The 18,681-nt window shown below is 70.5% G+C and overlaps 1 protein-coding gene across 1 annotated transcript; it reads left to right on the top strand.

Annotated features, from left to right (window-relative positions):
* Nucleotides 1–6,424: 6,424 nt before the first annotated feature.
* Nucleotides 6,425–18,668, top strand: LOC134731483 (uncharacterized; the record flags this gene model as incomplete). The annotated part of the gene is made up of 7 exons (XM_063609965.1): nucleotides 6,425–6,504; nucleotides 9,530–9,587; nucleotides 11,383–11,608; nucleotides 13,406–13,500; nucleotides 13,576–13,665; nucleotides 17,762–17,890; nucleotides 18,507–18,668. Coding segments are annotated over exons 1-7 (840 nt in total), but the record flags the coding sequence as incomplete, so codon positions are not given.
* Nucleotides 18,669–18,681: the final 13 nt, after the last annotated feature.

Below are 18,681 nucleotides of genomic sequence, written 5' to 3' on the forward strand. Positions count from 1 at the left end.
ATTTCCCAGACGATGGGTGGCCGGGCAGAGGCGCTCCTCACTTCCCAGACGGGGCGGCCGGGCAGAGGCGCTCCTCACTTCTTCTCGGACGGGGGTGGCCCGGCAGAGGCGCTCCTCACTTCTTCCTGGACGGGGCGCCCGGGCAGAGGCGCTCCTCACTTCTTCCCAAACGGGGCGGCCGGGCAGAGGCGCTCCTCACGTCTTCCCGGACGGGGTGGCCGGGCAGAGGCGCTGCTCACTTCCCAGACGGGGTGGCCGGGCAGAGGCGCTCCTCACTTCCCAGACGGGACGGCCGGGCAGAGGCGCTCCTCACTTCCCAGACGGGGCGGCCGGGCAGAGGAGCTCCTCACTTCCCAGATGGTGGGTGGCCAGGCAGAGGCACACATCATTTCCCAGACGATGGGTGGCCGGGCAGAGGCGCTCCTCACTTCCCAGACGGGGCGGCCGGGCAGAGGCGCTCCTCACTTCTTCTCGGACGGGGGTGGCCCGGCAGAGGCGCTCCTCACTTCTTCCCGGATGGGGCGGCCGGGCAGAGGCGCTCCTCACTTCTTCCCGGACGGGGCAGCCGGGCAGAGGCGCTCCTCACTTCTTCCCGGACAGGGTGGCTGGGCAGAGGCGCTCCTCACCCCCCAGACAATGGGAGGCCGGGCAGAGGCGCTCCTCACTTCCCAGACGAGGTGGCCGGGCAGAGGCGCTCCTCACTTCCCAGACAGGGTGGCCGGGCAGAGGCGCTCCTCACTTCCCAGACGATGGATGGCCGGGCAGAGGCGCTCCTCACTTCCCAGATGGGGCGGCCGGGGAGAGGCGCTCCTCACTTCCCAGACGGTTGGTGGCCGGGCAGAGGCGCTCCTCACTTCCCAGACGGTGGGTGGCCGGGCAGAGGCGCTCCTCACTTCCCAGACGCTGGGTCGCCAGGAAAAGGTGCTCCTCACTTCCCAGACGGTGGGTTGCCTGGCAGAGGTGCTCCTCACTTCCCAGAACGGGCGGCCGGGCAGAGGCGCTCCTCACTTCTTCCCGGACTGGGCAGCCGGGCAGAGGCGCTCCTCACTTCTTCCCAGATGGGGCGCCCGGGCAGTGGCGCTCCTCATTTCTTCCCGGAAGGGGCGGCCGGGTAGAGGCGCTCCTGACTTCCCAGATGGGGCGGCCGGGCAGAGGTGCTCCTCACTTCTTCCCGGGCGGGGTGGCCGGGCAGAGGCGCTGCTCACTTCCCAGACGGGGCGGACGGGCAGAGGCCCTCCTCACTTCCCAGACGGGGCAGCCGGGCAGAGGCGCTCCTCACTTCCCAGATGGTGGGTGGCCGGGCAGAGGCGCACCTCACTTCTCAGACGGTGGGCAGCCGGGCAGAGGCGCACCTGACTTCCCAGACAATGGGTGGCCGGGCTGAGGTGCTCCTCACTTCTTCCCGGATGGGGCGGCCGGGCAAAGACGCTCCTCACTTCTTCCCGGACGGGGCGCCCGGGCGGAGGCGCTCCTCATTTCTTCCCGGACGAGGCGGCCGGGCAGAGGCGCTCCTCACTTCACAGACGGGGCGGCCGGGCAGAGGCGCTCCTCACTTCTTCCCGGACGGGGACGGCCGGGCAGAGGCGCTCCTCACTTCTTCCTGGACGGGGCGGCCGGGCAGAGGTGCTCCTCACTTCTTCCCGGTCGGGGCGGCCGGGCAGAGGCGCTCCTCACTTCTTCCCGGAGGGGGCGGCCGGGCAGAGGTGCTCCTCACCTCCCAGACGATGGGAGGCCGGGCAGAGGCGCTGCTCACTTCCCAGACAGTGGGTGGCTGGACAGAGGCGCTCCTCATTTCATCTCGGACGGGGTGGCCGGGCAGAGGCGCTCCTCACTTCCCAGATGGGGCGGCCGGGCAGAGGCGCTCCTCACTTCTTCCCGGACGGTGCAGCCGGGCAGAGACGCTCCTCACTTCCCAGACGGGGCGGCCAGGCAGATGCGCTCCTCACTTCTTCCCGAACGGGGCGGCCGGTCAGAGGCGCTCCTCACTTCTTCCCGGACGGGGCGGCCGGTCAGAGGTGCTCCTCACTTCCTCCCGGATAGGGCGGCCGGGCAGAGGCGCTCCTCACCTCCCAGACGATGGGAGGCCGGGCAGAGGCGCTCCTCACTTCCCAGACAGAGGATGGCCGGGCAGAGGCGCTCCTCACTTCCCAGACGGTGGGTGGCCGGGCAGAGGCGCTCCTCATTTGTTCTCGGACCGGGCGGCCGGGCAGAGGCTCTCCTCACTTCCCAGACGGTGGGTGGCTGGGCAGAGGCGCTCCTCATTTCTTCTCGGACGGGGTGGTCGGGCAGAGGCGATCCTCACTTCTTCCTGGACGGGGTGGCCGGGCAGAGGCACTGCTCACTTCCCAGATGGGGCGGCCGGACAGAGGTACTCCTCACTTCCCAGATGGGGTGGCCGGGCAGAGGCGCTCCTCACTTCCCAGACGGTGGGTGGCAGGGCAGAGGCGCACCTCACTTCCCAGACAATGGGTGGCCGGGCAGAGGTGCTCCTCACTTCTTCCCGGATGGGTCGGCCGGGCAGAGGCGCTCCTCACTTCTTCCCGGACGGGGGCGGCCGGGCAGAGGCGCTCCTCACTTCTTCCCGCACGGGGCGGCCGGGTAGAGGCGCTCCTCACTTCTTCCCGGTCGGGGCGGCCGGGCAGAGGCGCTCCTCACTTCTTCCCAGACGGGGCGGCCGGGCAGAGGTGATCCTCACTTCTTCCCGGACGGGGCGGCCGGTCAGAGGCGCTCCTCACTTCCTCCCGGAGGGTGCGCCCGGGCAGAGGCGCTCCTCAACTCCCAGACGATGGGAGGCCGGGCAGAGGCGCTCCTCACTTCCCAGACGGTGGGTGGCCGGGCAGAGGCGATTCTCATTTCTTCTCGGACGGGGCAGCCGGGCAGAGGCGCTCCTCACTACCCAGACGGTGGGTGGCCGGGCAGAGGCGCTCCTCACTTCCCAGACGGTGGGTGGCCGGGCAGAGGCGCTCCTCATTTCTTCTCGGACGGGGCAACTGGGCAGAGGCGCTCCTCACTTCCCAGACGGTGGGTGGCCGGGCAGAGGCGCTCCTCATTTCTTCCCAGACGGTGCAGCTGGGCAGAGGCGCTCCTCACTTCCCAGACGGGGCGGCCGCGCAGAGGCACTCCTCACTTCTTCCCGGACGGGGCGACCGGGCAGAGGCGTTCCTGACTTCTTCCCGGACGGCGCGGCCGGGCAGAGGGGCTCCTCACTTCTTCCCGGACGGGGGCGGCCGGGCAGAGGCGCTCCTCACTTCTTCCCGGACGGGGCGGCCGGGCGGAGGCGCTCCTCACTTCTCAGACGGTGGGTGGCCGGGCAGAGGCGCACCTCACTTCCCAGACGATGGGTGGCCGGGCAGAGGTGCTCCTCACATCCCAGACGGGGCGGCCGGGCAGAGGCGCTCCTCACTTCTTCCAGGATGGGGCGGCCGGGCAGAGGCGCTCCTCACTTCTTCCCGGACGGTGCGGCCGGGCAGAGGGGCTCCTCACTTCCCAGATGGGGCGGCCGGGCAGAGGCGCTCCTCACTTCTTCCCGGACGGGACGGCCGGGCAGAGGCGCTCCTCACTTCCCAGACGGGGCGGCCAGGCGGATGCGCTCCTCACTTCTTCCCGAACGGGGCGGCCGGTCAGAGGTGCTCCTCACTTCTTCCCAGACGGGGCGGCCGGGCAGAGGCGCTCCTCACTTCCTCCCGGAAGGGGGTGGTTGGGCAGAGGCGCTCCTCACTTCTTCCTGGACGGGGCGGCCGGGGAGAGGTGCTCCTCACTTCCTCCCGGACAGGGCGACCGGGCAGAGGCGCTCCTCACCTCCCAGACGATGGGAGGCCGGGCAGAGGCGCTCCTCACTTCCCAGACGGAGGATGGCCGGGCAGAGGCGCTCCTCACTTCCCAGACGGTGGGTGGACGGGCAGAGGCGCTCCTCATTTCTTCTCGGACGGGGCGGCCGGGCAGAGGCGCTCCTCATTTCCCAGACGGTGGGTGGCTGGGCAGAGGCGCTCCTCATTTCTTCTCGGACGGGGTGGCCGGGCAGAGGCGATCCTCACTTCTTCCTGGACGGGGTGGCCGGGCAGAGGCGCTGCTCACTTCCCAGATGGGGCGGCCGGACAGAGGTACTCCTCACTTCCCAGACGGGGTGGCCGGGCAGAGGCGCTCCTCACTTCCCAGACGGTGGGTGGCCAGGCAGAGGCGCACCTCACTTCCCAGACGATGGGTGGCCGGGCAGAGGTGCTCCTCACTTCTTCCCGGATGGGGCGGCCGGGCAGAGGCGCTCCTCACTTCTTCCCGGATGGGGGCGGCCGGGCAGAGGCTCTCCTCACTTCTTCCCGGACGGGGCGGCCGGGCAGAGGCGCTCCTCACTTCCTCCCGGACGGGGCGGCCGGGCAGACGCGCTCCTCACTTCTTCCCGGACGGTGCGGCCGGGCAGAGGCGCTCCTCACTTCCCAGATGGGGCGGCCGGGCAGAGGCGCTCCTCCCTTCTTCCCGGACGGGGCGGCCGGGCAGAGGCGCTCCTCACTTCTTCCTGGACGGGGCGGCCGGGCAGAGGGGCTCCTCACTTCTTCCTGGACGGGGCGGCGGGGCAGAGGCGCTCCTCACCACCCAGACGATGGGAGGCTGGGCAGAGGCGCTCCTCACTTCCCAGACGAGGTGGCCGGGCAGAGGCGTTCTTCTCATCCCAGACAGGGTGGCCAGGCAGAGGCGCTTCTCAGTTCCCAGACGATGGGTGGCCGGGCAGAGGCTCTCCTCACTTCCCAGACGGGGCGGCCGGGCAGAGGCGCTCCTCACTGCCCAGACGGTGGGTTGCCGGGCAGAGGCACTCCTCACTTACCAGACGGTGGGTGGCCGGGCAGAGGTGCTCCTCACTTCCCAGATGGTGGGTGGCCAGGCAGAGGCGCTCCTCACTTCCCAGTTGGTTGGTGGCCGGGCAGAGTCGCTCATCACTTCCCAGACGTTGGGTGGCCGGGCAGAGGCGCTCCTCACTTCCCAGACGGGGAGGCCGGGCAGAGGCGCTCCTCACTTCCGAGACGGTGGGTGGACGGGCAGAGGGGCTCCTCATTTCTTCTCGTACGGGGCGGCCGGGCAGAGGCGCTCCTCACTTCCCAGACGGGGCGGCCGGGCAGAGGCGCTCCTCACTTCTTCCCGGACGGGGCGGTCAGGCAGAGGCGCTCCTCACTACTTCCCGCACTGGGCGGCCGGGCAGAGGCGCACCTCACTTCTTCCCTGACGGGGCTGCCGGGCAGAGGCACTCCTCACTTCCCAGACGGGGCGGCCGGGCAGAGGCGCTCCTCACTTCTTCCTGGACGGGGTGGCCAGGCAGAGGCGCTGCTCACTACCCACACGGGGCGGCCGGGCAGAGGCGCTCCTCACTTCCCAGACGGGGCGGCTGGGCAGAGGCGCTCCTCACTTCCCAGACGGTGGGTGGCCGGGCAGAGGCGCACCTCACTTCCCAGATGATGGGTGGCCAGGCAGAGGCGCTCCTCACTTCTTCCTGGATGGGGCGGCCGGGCAGAGGCGCTCCTCACTTCTTCCCGAATGGGGCGCCCGGGCAGAGGCGCTCCTCATTTCTTCCCGGACGGGGTGGCCGGGCAGAGGCGCTCCTCACTTCCCAGACGGGGTGGCCGGGCAGAGGCGCTCCTCACTTCTTCTCGGACGGGGCGCCAGGGCAGAGGCGCTCCTCACTTCTTCCCAGACGGGGCGGCCGGGCAGAGGCGCTCCTCACGTCTTCCCGGACGGGGCGGCCAGGCAGAGGCTCTCCTCACTTCTTCCCCTACGGGGCGGCCGGGCAGAGGCGCTCCTCACTTCTTCCCGTACGGGGCGGCAGGACAGAGGCGCTCCTCACTTCTTCCCGGACGGGGCGGCTGGACAGAGGCGCTCCTCAACCCCCAGACGATGGGAGGTCGGACAGAGGCGCTCCTCACTCCCCAGACGAGGTGGCCGGGCAGAGGCGCTCCTCACTTCCCAGACAGGGTGGCCGGGCGGAGGCGCTCATCACTTCTCAGATGGTGGGTGGCCGCACAGAGGCGCTCCTCACTTCCCAGACGGGGCGGCCGGGCAGAGGCGCTCCTCACTTCCCAGAGGGTGGGTGGCCGGGCAGAGGCGCTCCTCATTTCTTCCCGGACGGGGCGGCCGGGCAAAGGCGTTCCTCACTTCTTCCCGGACGGGGCGGCCGGGCAGAGGCGCTCCTCACTTCTTCCCGGATGGGGCGCCCGGGCAGAGGCGCTCCTCACTTCTTCCCGGACGTGGCGCCCGGGCACAGGCGCTCCTCACTTCTTCCCAGATGGGGTGGCCGGGCAGAGGCGCTCCTCACTTCTTCCCGGATGGGGCGGCCAGGCAGAGGCTCTCCTCACTTCTTCCCGGACTGGGCGGCCGGGCAGAGGCGCTCCACACCTCCCAGACGATGGGAGACCGGGCAGAGGCGCTCCTCACTTCCCAGACGATGGGTGGCCGGGCAGAGGTGCTCCTCACTTCCCAGACGGGGCGGCCGGGCAGAGGCGCTCCTCACTTCCCAGACGGTGGGTAGCCGGGCAGAGGCACTCCTCACTTCCCAGACGGTGGGTGGCCGGGCAGAGGTGCTCCTCACTTCCCAGATGGTGGGTGGCCAGGCAGAGGCGTTCCTCACTTCGCAGACGGTGGGTGGCCGGGCAGAGGCGCTCCTCACTTCCCAGACGGGGCGGCCGGGCAGAGGCTCTCCTCACTTCCCAAATGGTGGGTGGCCGGGCAGAGGCGCACACCACTTCCCAGACGATGGGTGGCGGGGCAGAGGCGCTCCTCATTTCTTCCCGGATGGGGCGGCCGGGTAGAGGCGCTCCTCACTTCCCAGACGGGGCGGCCGGGCAGAGGCCCTCCTCACTTCTTCCCGGACGGGGGCGACTGGGCAGAGGCGCTCCTCACTTCTTCAAGGACGGGGCGGCCGGGCAGAGGCGCTCCTCACTTCTTCCTGGACGGGGCAGCCGGGCAGAGGCGCTCCTCACTTCTTCCCGGACGGGGCGGCCGGACAGAGGCGCTCCTCATTACTTCCCAGACGGGGCGGCTGGGCAGAGGCGTTCCTCACCCCCCAGACGATGGGAGGTCGGACAGAGGCGCTCCTCACTCCGCAGACGAGGTGGCCGGACAGAGGCGCTCCTCATTTCCCAGACAGGGTGGCCGGGCAGAGGCGCTCATCACTTCTCAGATGGTGGGTGGCCGGGCAGAGGCGCTCCTCACTTCCCAGACGGGGCGGCCGGGCAGAGGCGCTCCTCACTTCCCAGAGGGAGGGTGGCCGGGCAGAGGCGCTCCTCATTTCTTCCCGGACGGGGCGGCCGGGCAGAGGCGCTCCTCACTTCCCAGACGGGGCGGGCGGGCAAAGGCGCTCCTCACTTCTTCCCGGACGGCGCGGCCGGGCAGAGGCGCTCCTCACTTCTTCCCGGATGGGGCGCCCGGGCAGAGGCGCTCCTCATATCTTCCCGGACGGGGCGGCCGGATAGAGGCGCTCCTCACTTCCCAGACGGGGCGGCCCGGGAGAGGCGCTCCTCACTTCTTCCCGGACGTGGCGCCCGGGCACAGGAGCTCCTCACTTCTTCCCAGACGGGGCGGCCGGGCAGAGGCGCTCCTCACGTCTTCCCGGACGGGGTGGCCGGGCAGAGGCGCTGCTCACTTCCCAGACGGGGTGGCCGGGCAGAGGCGCTCCTCGCTTCCCTGACGGGGCGGCCGGGCTGAGGCGCTACTCACTTCCCAGACGGGGCGGCAGGGCAGAAGCGCTCCTCACTTCCCAGATGGTGGGTGGCCGGGCAGAGGCGAACCTCACTTCCCAGACGATGGGTGGCCGGGGAGAGGCGCTACTCATTTCTTCCCGGACGGGGCGGCCGGGTAGAGGCGCTCCTCACTTCCCAGACGGGGCGGCCGGGCAGAGGCGCTCCTCACTTCTTCCCGGACGGGGGTGGCCGGGCAGAGGCGCTCCTCACTTCTTCCCAGACGGGGCGGCCGGGCAGAGGCGCTCCTCACTTCTTCCCGGACGGGGAAGCCGGGCAGAGGCGCTCCTCACTTCTTCCCGGACGGGGCGGCTGGGCAGAGGCACTCCTCACCCCCCAGACGATGGGAGGCCGGGCAGAGGCGATCCTCACTTCCCAGACGAGGTGGCCAGGCAGAGGCGCTCCTCACCTCCCAGACGATGGGTGGCCGGGCAGAGGCGCTCCTCACTTCCCAGACGATGGGTGGCCGGGCAGAGGCGCTCCTCACTTCCCAGACGGGGCGGCCGGGGAGAGGCGCTCCTCACTTCCCAGACGGTGGGTGGCCGGCAGAGGTGCTCCTCACTTCCCAGACGGTGGGTGGCCGGGCAGAGGCGCACCTCACTTCCCAGACGGTGGGTTGCCTGGCAGAGGCGCTCCTCACTTCCCAGACGGTGGCTGGCCGGGCAGAGGCGCTCATCACTTCCCAGACTTTGGGTGGCCGGGCAGAGGCGCTCCTCACTTCCCAGACGGGGCGGCCGGGCCTAGGCGCTCCTCACTTCCCAGACGGTGGGTGGCCGGGCAGAGTCGCTCCTCACTTCTTCCCGGATGGGGCGGCCGGGCAGAGGCGCTCCTCACTTCTTCCCGGACGGGGCGGCCGGGCAGAGGCGCTCCTCACTTCTTCCCGGACAAGGCGGCCGGGCAGAGGCGCTCCTCACTTCCTCCCGCAAGGGGCGGCCGGGCAGAGGCGCTCCTCCCCCCCCAGACGATGGGAGGCCGGGCAGAGGCGCTCCTCACTTCCCAGACGAGGTGGCCAGGCAGGGGCGCTCCTCACTTCCCAGACAGGGTGGCCGGGCAGAGGCGCTCCTCACTTCCCAGACGGGGCGGCCGGGGAGAGGCGCTCCTCAATTCCCAGACGGTGGGTGGCCGGGCAGAGGCGCTCCTCACTTCCCAGACGGTGGGTGGCCAGGCAGAGGCGCTCATCACTTCCCAGACGGTGGGTGGCTGGGAAGAGGCGCTCCTCACTTCCCAGATGGGGCGGCCGGGCAGAGGCGCTCCTCACTTCCCTGACGGTGGGTGGCCGGGCGGAGGCGCTCTTCATTTCTTCCCGAACGGGGCGGCCAGGCAGAGGCGCTCCTCACTTCCCAGATGGGGCGGCCGGGCAGAGGCGCTCCTCACTCCTTCCCGGACGGGGCGGCCGGGCAGAGGCGCTCCTGACTCCTTCCCGGACGGGGCGGCCGGGCAGAGGCGCTCCTCACTTCTTCCCGGATGGGGCACCCAGGCAGAGGCGCTCCTCATTTCTTCCCGGACGGGGCGGCCGGGTATAGGCGCTCCTCACTTCCCAGACGGGGTGGCCAGGCAGAGGCGCTCCTCACTTCTTCCCGGACGGGGTGGCCGGGCATAGGCGCTCCTCATTTCTTCCCGGACGGGGCGGCCGGGCAGAGGCGCTCCTGACTTGCCAGACGGGGCGGCCGGGCAGAGGCGCTCCTCACTTCTTCCCCGATGGGGCGGCCAGGCAGAGGCTCTCCTCACTTCTTCCCAGACTGGGCGGCCGGGCAGAGGCGCTCCACAACTCCCAGATGATGGGAGACCGGGCAGAGGCGCTCCTCACTTCCCAGACGATGGGTGGCCAGGCAGAGGTGCTCCTCACTTCCCAGACGGGGCGGCCGGGCAGAGGCGCTCCTCACTTCTCAGACGGTGGGTGGCCGGGCAGAGGCACTCCTCACTGCCCAGACGGTGGGTGGCCGGGCAGAAGTGCTCCTCACTTCCCAGATGGTGGGTGGCCAGGCAGAGGCGCTCCTCACTTCCCAGACGGTGGGTGGCCGGGCAGAGGCGCTCCTCACTTCCCAGACGGGGCGGCCGGGCAGAGGCGCTCCTTACATCCCAGACGGGGCGGCTGGGCAGAGGCGCTCCTCACTTCTTCCCGGACGGGGGCGACTGGGCAGAGGCGCTCCTCACTTCTTCCCGGACGGGGCGGCCGGGCAGAGGCGCTCCTCACTTCTTCCTGGATGGGGCGGCCGGGCATAGGCGCTCCTCACTTCTTCCCGGACGGGGCGGCCGGACAGAGGCGCTCCTCACTTCTTCCCGGACGGGGCGGCTGGGCAGAGGCGCTCCTCACCCCCCAGACGATGGGAGGTCGGACAGAGGCGCTCCTCACTCCCCAGACGAGGTGGCCGGGCAGAGGCGCTCCTCACTTCCCAGACAGGGTGGCCGGGCAGAGGCGCTCATCACTTCTCGGATGGTGGGTGGCCGGGCAGAGGCGCTCCTCACTTCCCAGACGGGGCGGCCGGGCAGAGGCGCTCCTCACTTCCCAGAGGGTGGGTGGCCGGGCAGAGGCGCTCCTCATTTCTTCCCGGACAGGGCGGCCGGGCAGAGGCGCTCCTCACTTCCCAGACGGGGCGGCCGGGCAAAGGCGCTCCTCACTTCTTCCCAGACGGCGCGGCCGGGCAGAGGCGATCCTCACTTCTTCCCGGACGGGGCGGCCGGTCAGAGGCGCTCCTCACTTCCTCCCGGAGGGGGCGGCCGTGTAGAGGTGCTCCTCAACTCCCAGACGATAGGAGGCCGGGCAGAGGCACTCCTCACTTCCCAGACGGTGGGTGGCCGGGCAGAGGCGCTCCTCATTTCTTCTCGGACGGGGCAGCCGGGCAGAGGCGCTCCTCACTACCCAGACGGTGGGTGGCCGGGCAGAGGCGCTCCTCACTTCCCAGACGGTGGGTGGCCGGGCAGAGGCGCTTCTCATTTCTTCTCGGACGGGGCGGCCGGGCAGAGGCGCTCCTCACTTCCCAGACGGGGAGGCCGGGCAGAAGCGCTCCTCACTTCTTCCCGGACGGTGCGGCCGGGCAGAGGCGCTCCTCACTTCCCAGATGGGGCGGCCGGGCAGAGGCGCTCCTCACTTCTTCCCGGATGGGGCGGCAGGACAGAGGCGCTCCTCACTTCTTCCCGGACTGGGCAGCCGGGCAGAGGCGCTCCTCACTTCTTCCCACACGGGAGGGCTGGGCAGAGGCACTCCTCACTTCTTCCCGGATGGGGCGCCCGGGCAGAGGCGCTCCTCACTTCTTCCCGGACGGGGTGGTCGGGCAGAGGCGCTGCTCACTTCCCAGACGGGGCGGCCGGGCAGTGGCGCTCCTCACTTCGCAGATGGGGCGGCTGGGCAGAGGCGCTCCTCACTTCCCAGACGGTGGGTGGCCGGGCAGAGGCGCACCTCACTTCCCAGATGATGGGTGGCCGGGCAGAGGCTATCCTCACTTCTTCCTGGATGGGGCGGCCGGGCGGAGGCGCTCCTCATTTCTTCCCGGACCGGGTGGCCGTGCAGAGGCGCTCCTCACTTCCCAGACGGGTTGGCTGGGCAGAGGCGCTCCTCACTTCTTCCCGGACGGGGCGCCCGGGCAGAGGCGCTCCTCACTTCTTCCCAAACGGGGCGGCCGGGCAGAGGCGCTCCTCACGTCTTCCCGGACGGGGTGGCCGGGCAGAGGCGCTGCTCACTTCCCAGACGGGGTGGCCGGGCAGAGGCGCTCCTCACTTCCCAGACGGGACGGCCGGGCAGAGGCGCTCCTCACTTCCCAGACGGGGCAGCCGGGCAGAGGAGCTCCTCACTTCCCAGATGGTGGGTGGCCAGGCAGAGGCACACATCATTTCCCAGACGATGGGTGGCCGGGCAGAGGCGCTCCTCACTTCCCAGACGGGGCGGCCGGGCAGAGGCGCTCCTCACTTCTTCCCGGACGGGGGTGGCACGGCAGAGGCGCTCCTCACTTCTTCCTGGACGGTGCGGCCGGGCAGAGGCGCTCTTCACTTCTTCCCGGATGGGGCAGCCGGGCAGAGGCGCTCCTCACTTCTTCCCGGACAGGGTGGCTGGGCAGAGGTGCTCCTCACCCCCCAGACAATGGGAGGCCGGGCAGAGGCGCTCCTGACTTCCCAGACGGAGTGGCCGGGCAGAGGCGCTCCTCACTTCCCAGACGATGGATGGCCGGACAGAGGCGCTCCTCACTTCCCAGACGGGGCGGCCGGGGAGAGGCGCTCCTCACTTCCCAGACGGTGGGTGGCCGGGCAGAGGTGCTCCTCACTTCCCAGACGGTGGGTGGCCGGGCAGAGGCGCTCCTCACTTCCCAGACGGTGGGTCGGCGGGCAGAGGTGCTCCTCACTTCCCAGACGGTGGGTTGCCTGGCAGAGGCGCTCCTCACTTCCCAGACGGTGGGTGGCCGGGCAGAGGTGCTCATCACTTCCCAGAAGGTGGGTGGCTGGGAAGAGGCGCTCCTCACTTCCCAGATGGGGCTGCCGGGCAGAGGCGCTCCTCACTTCCCAGACGGTGCGTGGCCGGGCAGAGGCGCTCCTCATTTCTTCCCGGACGGGGCGGCCGGGCAGAGGCGCTCCTCACTTCCGAGACGGGGCGGCCGGGCAGAGGCGCTCCTCACTCCTTCCCGGACGGGGCGGCCGGGCAGAGGCGCTCCTCACTCCTTCCCGGACGGGGCGGCCGGGCAGAGGCGCTCCTCACTTCTTCCCAGATGGGGCGCCCGGGCAGAGGCGCTCCTCATTTCTTCCCGGACGGGGCGGCCGGGTAGAGGCGCTCCTCACTTCCCAGACGGGGTGGCCTGGCAGAGGCGCTCCTCACTTCTTCCCGGACGGGGTGGCCGGGCAGAGGCGCTCCTCATTTCTTCCCGGACGGGGCAGCCGGGCAGAGGCGCTCCTGACTTGCCAGACGTGGCGGCCGGGCAGAGGCGCTCCTCACTTCTTCCCGGATGGGGCGGCCAGGCAGAGGCTCTCCTCACTTCTTCCCGGACTGGGCGGCCGGGCAGAGGCGCTCCACAACTCCCAGACGATGGGAGACCGGGCAGAGGCGCTCCTCACTTCCCAGACGATGGGTGGCCAGGCAGAGGTGCTCCTCACTTCCCAGACGGGGCGGCGGGGCAGAGGCGCTCCTCACTTCTCAGATGGTGGGTGGCCGGGCAGAGGCACTCCTCACTTCCCAGACGGTGGGTGGCCGGGCAGAAGTGCTCCTCACTTCCCAGATGGTGGGTGGCCAGGCAGAGGCACTCCTCACTTCCCAGACGGTGGGTGGCCGGGCAGAGGCGCTCCTCACTTCCCAGACGGGGCGGCCGGGCAGAGGCTCTCCTCACTTCCCAGACGGTGGGTGGCCGGGCAGAGGCGCACATCACTTCCCAGACGATGGGTGGCGGGGCAGAGGCGCTCCTCATTTCCTCCCGGATGGGGCGGCCGGGTAGAGGCGCTCCTTACTTCCCAGAGGGGGCGGCCGGGCAGAGGCGCTCCTCACTTCTTCCCGGACGGGGGTGACTGGGCAGAGGCGCTCCTCACTTCTTCCCGGACGGGGCGGCCGGGCAGAGGCGCTCCTCACTTCTTCCTGGACGGGGCGGCCGGGCAGAGGCCCTCCTCACTTCTTCCCGGACGGGGCGGCCGGACAGAGGCGCTCCTCACTTCTTCCCGGATGGGGCGGCTGGGCAGAGGCGCTCCTCACCCCCCAGACGATGGGAGGTCGGACAGAGGCGCTCCTCACTCCCCAGACGAGGTGGCCGGGCAGAGGCGCTCCTCACTTCCCAGACAGGGTGGCCGGGCAGAGGCGCTCATCACTTCTCGGATGGTGGGTGGCCGGGCAGAGGCGCTCCTCACTTCCCAGACGGGGCGGCCGGGCAGAGGCGCTCCTCACTTCCCAGAGGGTGGGTGGCCGGGCAGAGGCGCTCCTCATTTCTTCCCGGACGGGGCGGCCGGGCAGAGGCGCTCCTCACTTCCCAGACGGGGCGGCCGGGCAAAGGCGCTCCTCACTTCTTCCCAGACGGGGCGGCCGGGCAGAGACGATCCTCACTTCTTCCCGGACGGGGCGGCCGGTCAGAGGCGCTCCTCACTTCCTCCCGGAGGGGGCGGCCGGGCAGAGGCGCTCCTCAACTCCCAGACGATAGGAGGCCGGGCAGAGGCGCTCCTCACTTCCCAGACGGTGGGTGGCCGGGCAGAGGCGCTTCTCATTTCTTCTCGAACGGGGCGGCCGGGCAGAGGCGCTCCTCACTTCCCAGACGGGGAGGCCGGGCAGAAGCGCTCCTCACTTCTTCCAGGACGGTGCGGCCGGGCAGAGGCGCTCCTCACTTCCCAGATGGGGCGGCCGGGCAGAGGCGCTCCTCACTTCTTCCCGGACGGGGCGGCCGGTCAGAGGCGCTCCTCACTTCTTCCCGGACCGGGCGGCCGGGCAGAGGCGCTCCTCACTTCCTCCCGGAAGGGGGTGGTCGGGCAGAGGCGCTCCTCACTTATTCCTGGACGGGGCGGCTGGGCAGAGGTGCTCCTCACTTCCTCCCGGACAGGGCGGCGGGGCAGAGGCACTCCTCACCTCCCAGACGATGGGAGGCCGGGCAGAGGCACTCCTCACTTCCCAGACGGAGGATGGCCGGGCAGAGGCGCTCCTCAGTTCCCAGACGGTGGGTGGCCGGGCAGAGGCGCTCCTCATTTCTTCTCGGACGGGGTGGCCGGGCAGAGGCGATCCTCACTTCTTCCTGGACGGGGTGGCCGGGCAGAGGCGCTGCTCACTTCCCAGATGGGGCGGCCGGACAGAGGTACTCCTCACTTCCCAGACGGGGTGGCCGGGCAGATGCGCTCCTCACTTCCCAGACAGTGGGTGGCCGGGCAGAGGCGCACCTCACTTCCCAGACGATGGGTGGCCGGGCAGAGGTGCTCCTCACTTCTTCCCGGATGGGGCGGCCGGGCAGAAGCGCTCCTCACTTCTTCCCGGACGGGGCGCCAGGGCAGAGGCCCTCCTCATTTCTTCCCGGACGGGGCGCCCGGACAGAGGCGCTCCTCACGTCCCAGACGGGGCGGCCGGGCAGAGGCGCTCCTCACTTCTTCCCAGACGGGGGCGGCCGGGCAGAGGCGCTCCTGACTTCTTCCCGCACGGGGCGGCCGGGTAGAGGCGCTCCTCACTTCTTCCCGGTCGGGGCGGCCGGGCAGAGGCGCTCCTCACTTCTTCCCAGACGGGGCGGCCGGGCAGAGGCGATCCTCACTTCTTCCCGGACGGGGCGGCCGGTCAGAGGCGCTCCTCACTTCCTCCCGGAGGGGGCGGCCGGGCAGAGGCGCTCCTCAACTCCCAGACGATGGGAGGCCGGGCAGAGGCGCTCCTCACTTCCCAGACGGTGGGTGGCCGGGCAGAGGCGCTCCTCATTTCTTCTCGGACGGGGCAGCCGGGCAGAGGCGCTCCTCACTACCCAGACGGTGGGTGGCCGGGCAGAGGCGCTCCTCACTACCCAGACGGTGGGTGGCCGGGCAGAGGCGCTCCTCACTTCCCAGACGGTGGGTGGCCGGGCAGAGGCGCTCCTCATTTCTTCTCGGACGGGGCAACCGGGCAGAGGCGCTCCTCACTTCCCAGACGGTGGGTGGCCGGGCGGAGGCGCTCTTCATTTCTTCCCGAACGGGGCGGCCAGGCAGAGGCGCTCCTCACTTCCCAGACGGGGCGGCCGGGCAGAGGCGCTCCTCACTCCTTCCCGGACGGGGCGGCCGGGCAGAGGCGCTCCTGACTCCTTCCCGGACGGGGCGGCCGGGCAGAGGCGCTCCTCACTTCTTCCCGGATGGGGCACCCAGGCAGAGGCGCTCCTCATTTCTTCCCGGACGGGGCGGCCGGGTAGAGGCGCTCCTCACTTCCCAGACTGGGTGGCCAGGAAGAGGCGCTCCTCACTTCTTCCCGGACGGGGTGGCCGGGCAGAGGCGCTCCTGACTTGCCAGACGGGGCGGCCGGGCAGAGGCGCTCCTCACTTCTTCCCCGATGGGGCGGCCAGGCAGAGGCTCTCCTCACTTCTTCCCAGACTGGGCGGCCGGGCAGAGGCGCTCTACACCTCCCAGACGATGGGAGACCGGGCAGAGGCAGTCCTCACTTCCCAGACAATGGGTGGCCGGGCCGAGGTGCTCCTCACTTCCCAGACGGGGCGGCCGGGCAGAGGCGCTCCTCACTTCCCAGACGGTGGGTGGCCGGGCAGAGGCACTCCTCACTGCCCAGACGGTGGGTGGCCGGGCAGAGGTGCTCCTCACTTCCCAGATGGTGGGTGGCCAGGCAGAGGCGCTCCTCACTTCCCAGACGGTGGGTGGCCGGGCAGAGGCGCTCCTCACTTCCCAGACGGGGCGGCCGAGCAGAGGCTCTCCTCACTTCCCAGATGGTGGGTGGCCGGCAGAGGCGCACATCACTTCCCAGACGGTGGGTGGCGGGGCAGAGGCGCTCCTCATTTCTTCCCGGATGGGGCGGCCGGGTAGAGGCGCTCCTTACATCCCAGACGGGGCGGCTGGGCAGAGGCGCTCCTCACTTCTTCCCGGACGGGGGCGACTCGGCAGAGGCGCTCCTCACTTCTTCCCGGACGGGGCGGCCGGGCAGAGGCGCTCCTCACTTCTTCCTGGATGGGGCGGCCGGGCATAGGCGCTCCTCACTTCTTCCCAGACGGGGCGGCCGGACAGAGGCGCTCCTCACTTCTTCCCGGACGGGGCGGCTGGGCAGAGGCGCTCCTCACCCCCCAGACGATGGGAGGTCGGACAGAGGCGCTCCTCACTCCCCAGACGAGGTGGCCGGGCAGAGGCGCTCCTCACTTCCCAGACAGGGTGGCCGGGCAGAGGCGCTCATCACTTCTCGGATGGTGGGTGGCCGGGCAGAGGCGCTCCTCACTTCCCAGACGGGGCGGCCGGGCAGAGGCGCTCCTCACTTCCCAGAGGGTGGGTGGCCGGGCAGAGGCGCTCCTCATTTCTTCCCGGACAGGGCGGCCGGGCAGAGGCGCTCCTCACTTCCCAGACGGGGCGGCCGGGCAAAGGCGCTCCTCACTTCTTCCCAGACGGCGCGGCCGGGCAGAGGCGATCCTCACTTCTTCCCGGACGGGGCGGCCGGTCAGTGGCGCTCCTCACTTCCTCCCGGAGGGGGCGGCCGTGTAGAGGCGCTCCTCAACTCCCAGACGATAGGAGGCCGGGCAGAGGCACTCCTCACTTCCCAGACGGTGGGTGGCCGGGCAGAGGCGCTCCTCATTTCTTCTCGGACGGGGCAGCCGGGCAGAGGCGCTCCTCACTACCCAGACGGTGGGTGGCCGGGCAGAGGCGCTCCTCACTTCCCAGACGGTGGGTGGCCGGGCAGAGGCGCTTCTCATTTCTTCTCGGACGGGGCGGCCGGGCAGAGGCGCTCCTCACTTCCCAGACGGGGAGGCCGGGCAGAAGCGCTCCTCACTTCTTCCCGGACGGTGCGGCCGGGCAGAGGCGCTCCTCACTTCCCAGATGGGGCGGCCGGGCAGAGGCGCTCCTCACTTCTTCCCGGATGGGGCGGCCGGACAGAGGCGCTCCTCACTTCTTCCCGGACTGGGCAGCCGGGCAGAGGCGCTCCTCACTTCTTCCCGCACGGGAGGGCTGGGCAGAGGCACTCCTCACTTCTTCCCGGATGGGGCGCCCGGGCAGAGGCGCTCCTCACTTCTTCCCGGACGGGGTGGTCGGGCAGAGGCGCTGCTCACTTCCCAGACGGGGCGGCCGGGCAGTGGCGCTCCTCACTTCGCAGATGGGGCGGCTGGGCAGAGGCGCTCCTCACTTCCCAGACGGTGGGTGGCCGGGCAGAGGCGCACCTCACTTCCCAGATGATGGGTGGCCGGTCAGAGGCTATCCTCACTTCTTCCTGGATGGGGCGGCCGGGCGGAGGCGCTCCTCATTTCTTCCCGGACCGGGTGGCCGTGCAGAGGCGCTCCTCACTTCCCAGACGGGTTGGCCGGGCAGAGGCGCTCCTCACTTCTTCCCGGACGGGGCGCCCGGGCAGAGGCGCTCCTCACTTCTTCCCAAACGGGGCGGCCGGGCAGAGGCGCTCCTCACGTCTTCCCGGACGGGGTGGCCGGGCAGAGGCGCTGCTCACTTCCCAGACGGGGTGGCCGGGCAGAGGCGCTCCTCACTTCCCAGACGGGACGGCCGGGCAGAGGCGCTCCTCACTTCCCAGACGGGGCAGCCGGGCAGAGGAGCTCCTCACTTCCCAGATGGTGGGTGGCCAGGCAGAGGCACACATCATTTCCCAGACGATGGGTGGCCGGGCAGAGGCGCTCCTCACTTCCCAGACGGGGCGGCCGGGCAGAGGCGCTCCTCACTTCTTCCCGGACGGGGGTGGTACGGCAGAGGCGCTCCTCACTTCTTCCTGGACGGTGCGGCCGGGCAGAGGCGCTCCTCACTTCTTCCCGGACGGGGCAGCCGGGCAGAGGCGCTCCTCACTTCATCCCGGACAGGGTGGCTGGGCAGAGGCGCTCCTCACCCCCCAGACAATGGGAGGCCGGGCAGAGGCGCTCCTGACTTCCCAGACGGGGTGGCCGGGCAGAGGCGCTCCTCACTTCCCAGACGATGGATGGCCGGACAGAGGCGCTCCTCACTTCCCAGACGGGGCGGCCGGGGAGAGGCGCTCCTCACTTCCCAGACGGTGGGTGGCCGGGCAGAGGTGCTCCTCACTTCCCAGACGGTGGGTGGCCGGGCAGAGGCGCTCCTCACTTCCCAGACGGTGGGTCGGCGGGCAGAGGTGCTCCTCACTTCCCAGACGGTGGGTTGCCTGGCAGAGGCGCTCCTCACTTCCCAGACGGTGGGTGGCCGGGCAGAGGTGCTCATCACTTCCCAGACGGTGGGTGGCTGGGAAGAGGCGCTCCTCACTTCCCAGATGGGGCTGCCGGGCAGAGGCGCTCCTCACTTCCCAGACGGTGCGTGGCCGGGCAGAGGCGCTCCTCATTTCTTCCCGGACGGGGCGGCCGGGCAGAGGCGCTCCTCACTTCCGAGACGGGGCGGCCGGGCAGAGGCGCTCCTCACT

The sequence above is a fragment of the Symphalangus syndactylus genome, chromosome 9 (genome assembly GCF_028878055.3).
Source record: "Symphalangus syndactylus isolate Jambi chromosome 9, NHGRI_mSymSyn1-v2.1_pri, whole genome shotgun sequence".
Classification (NCBI taxonomy): Eukaryota; Metazoa; Chordata; class Mammalia; order Primates; family Hylobatidae; genus Symphalangus; species Symphalangus syndactylus.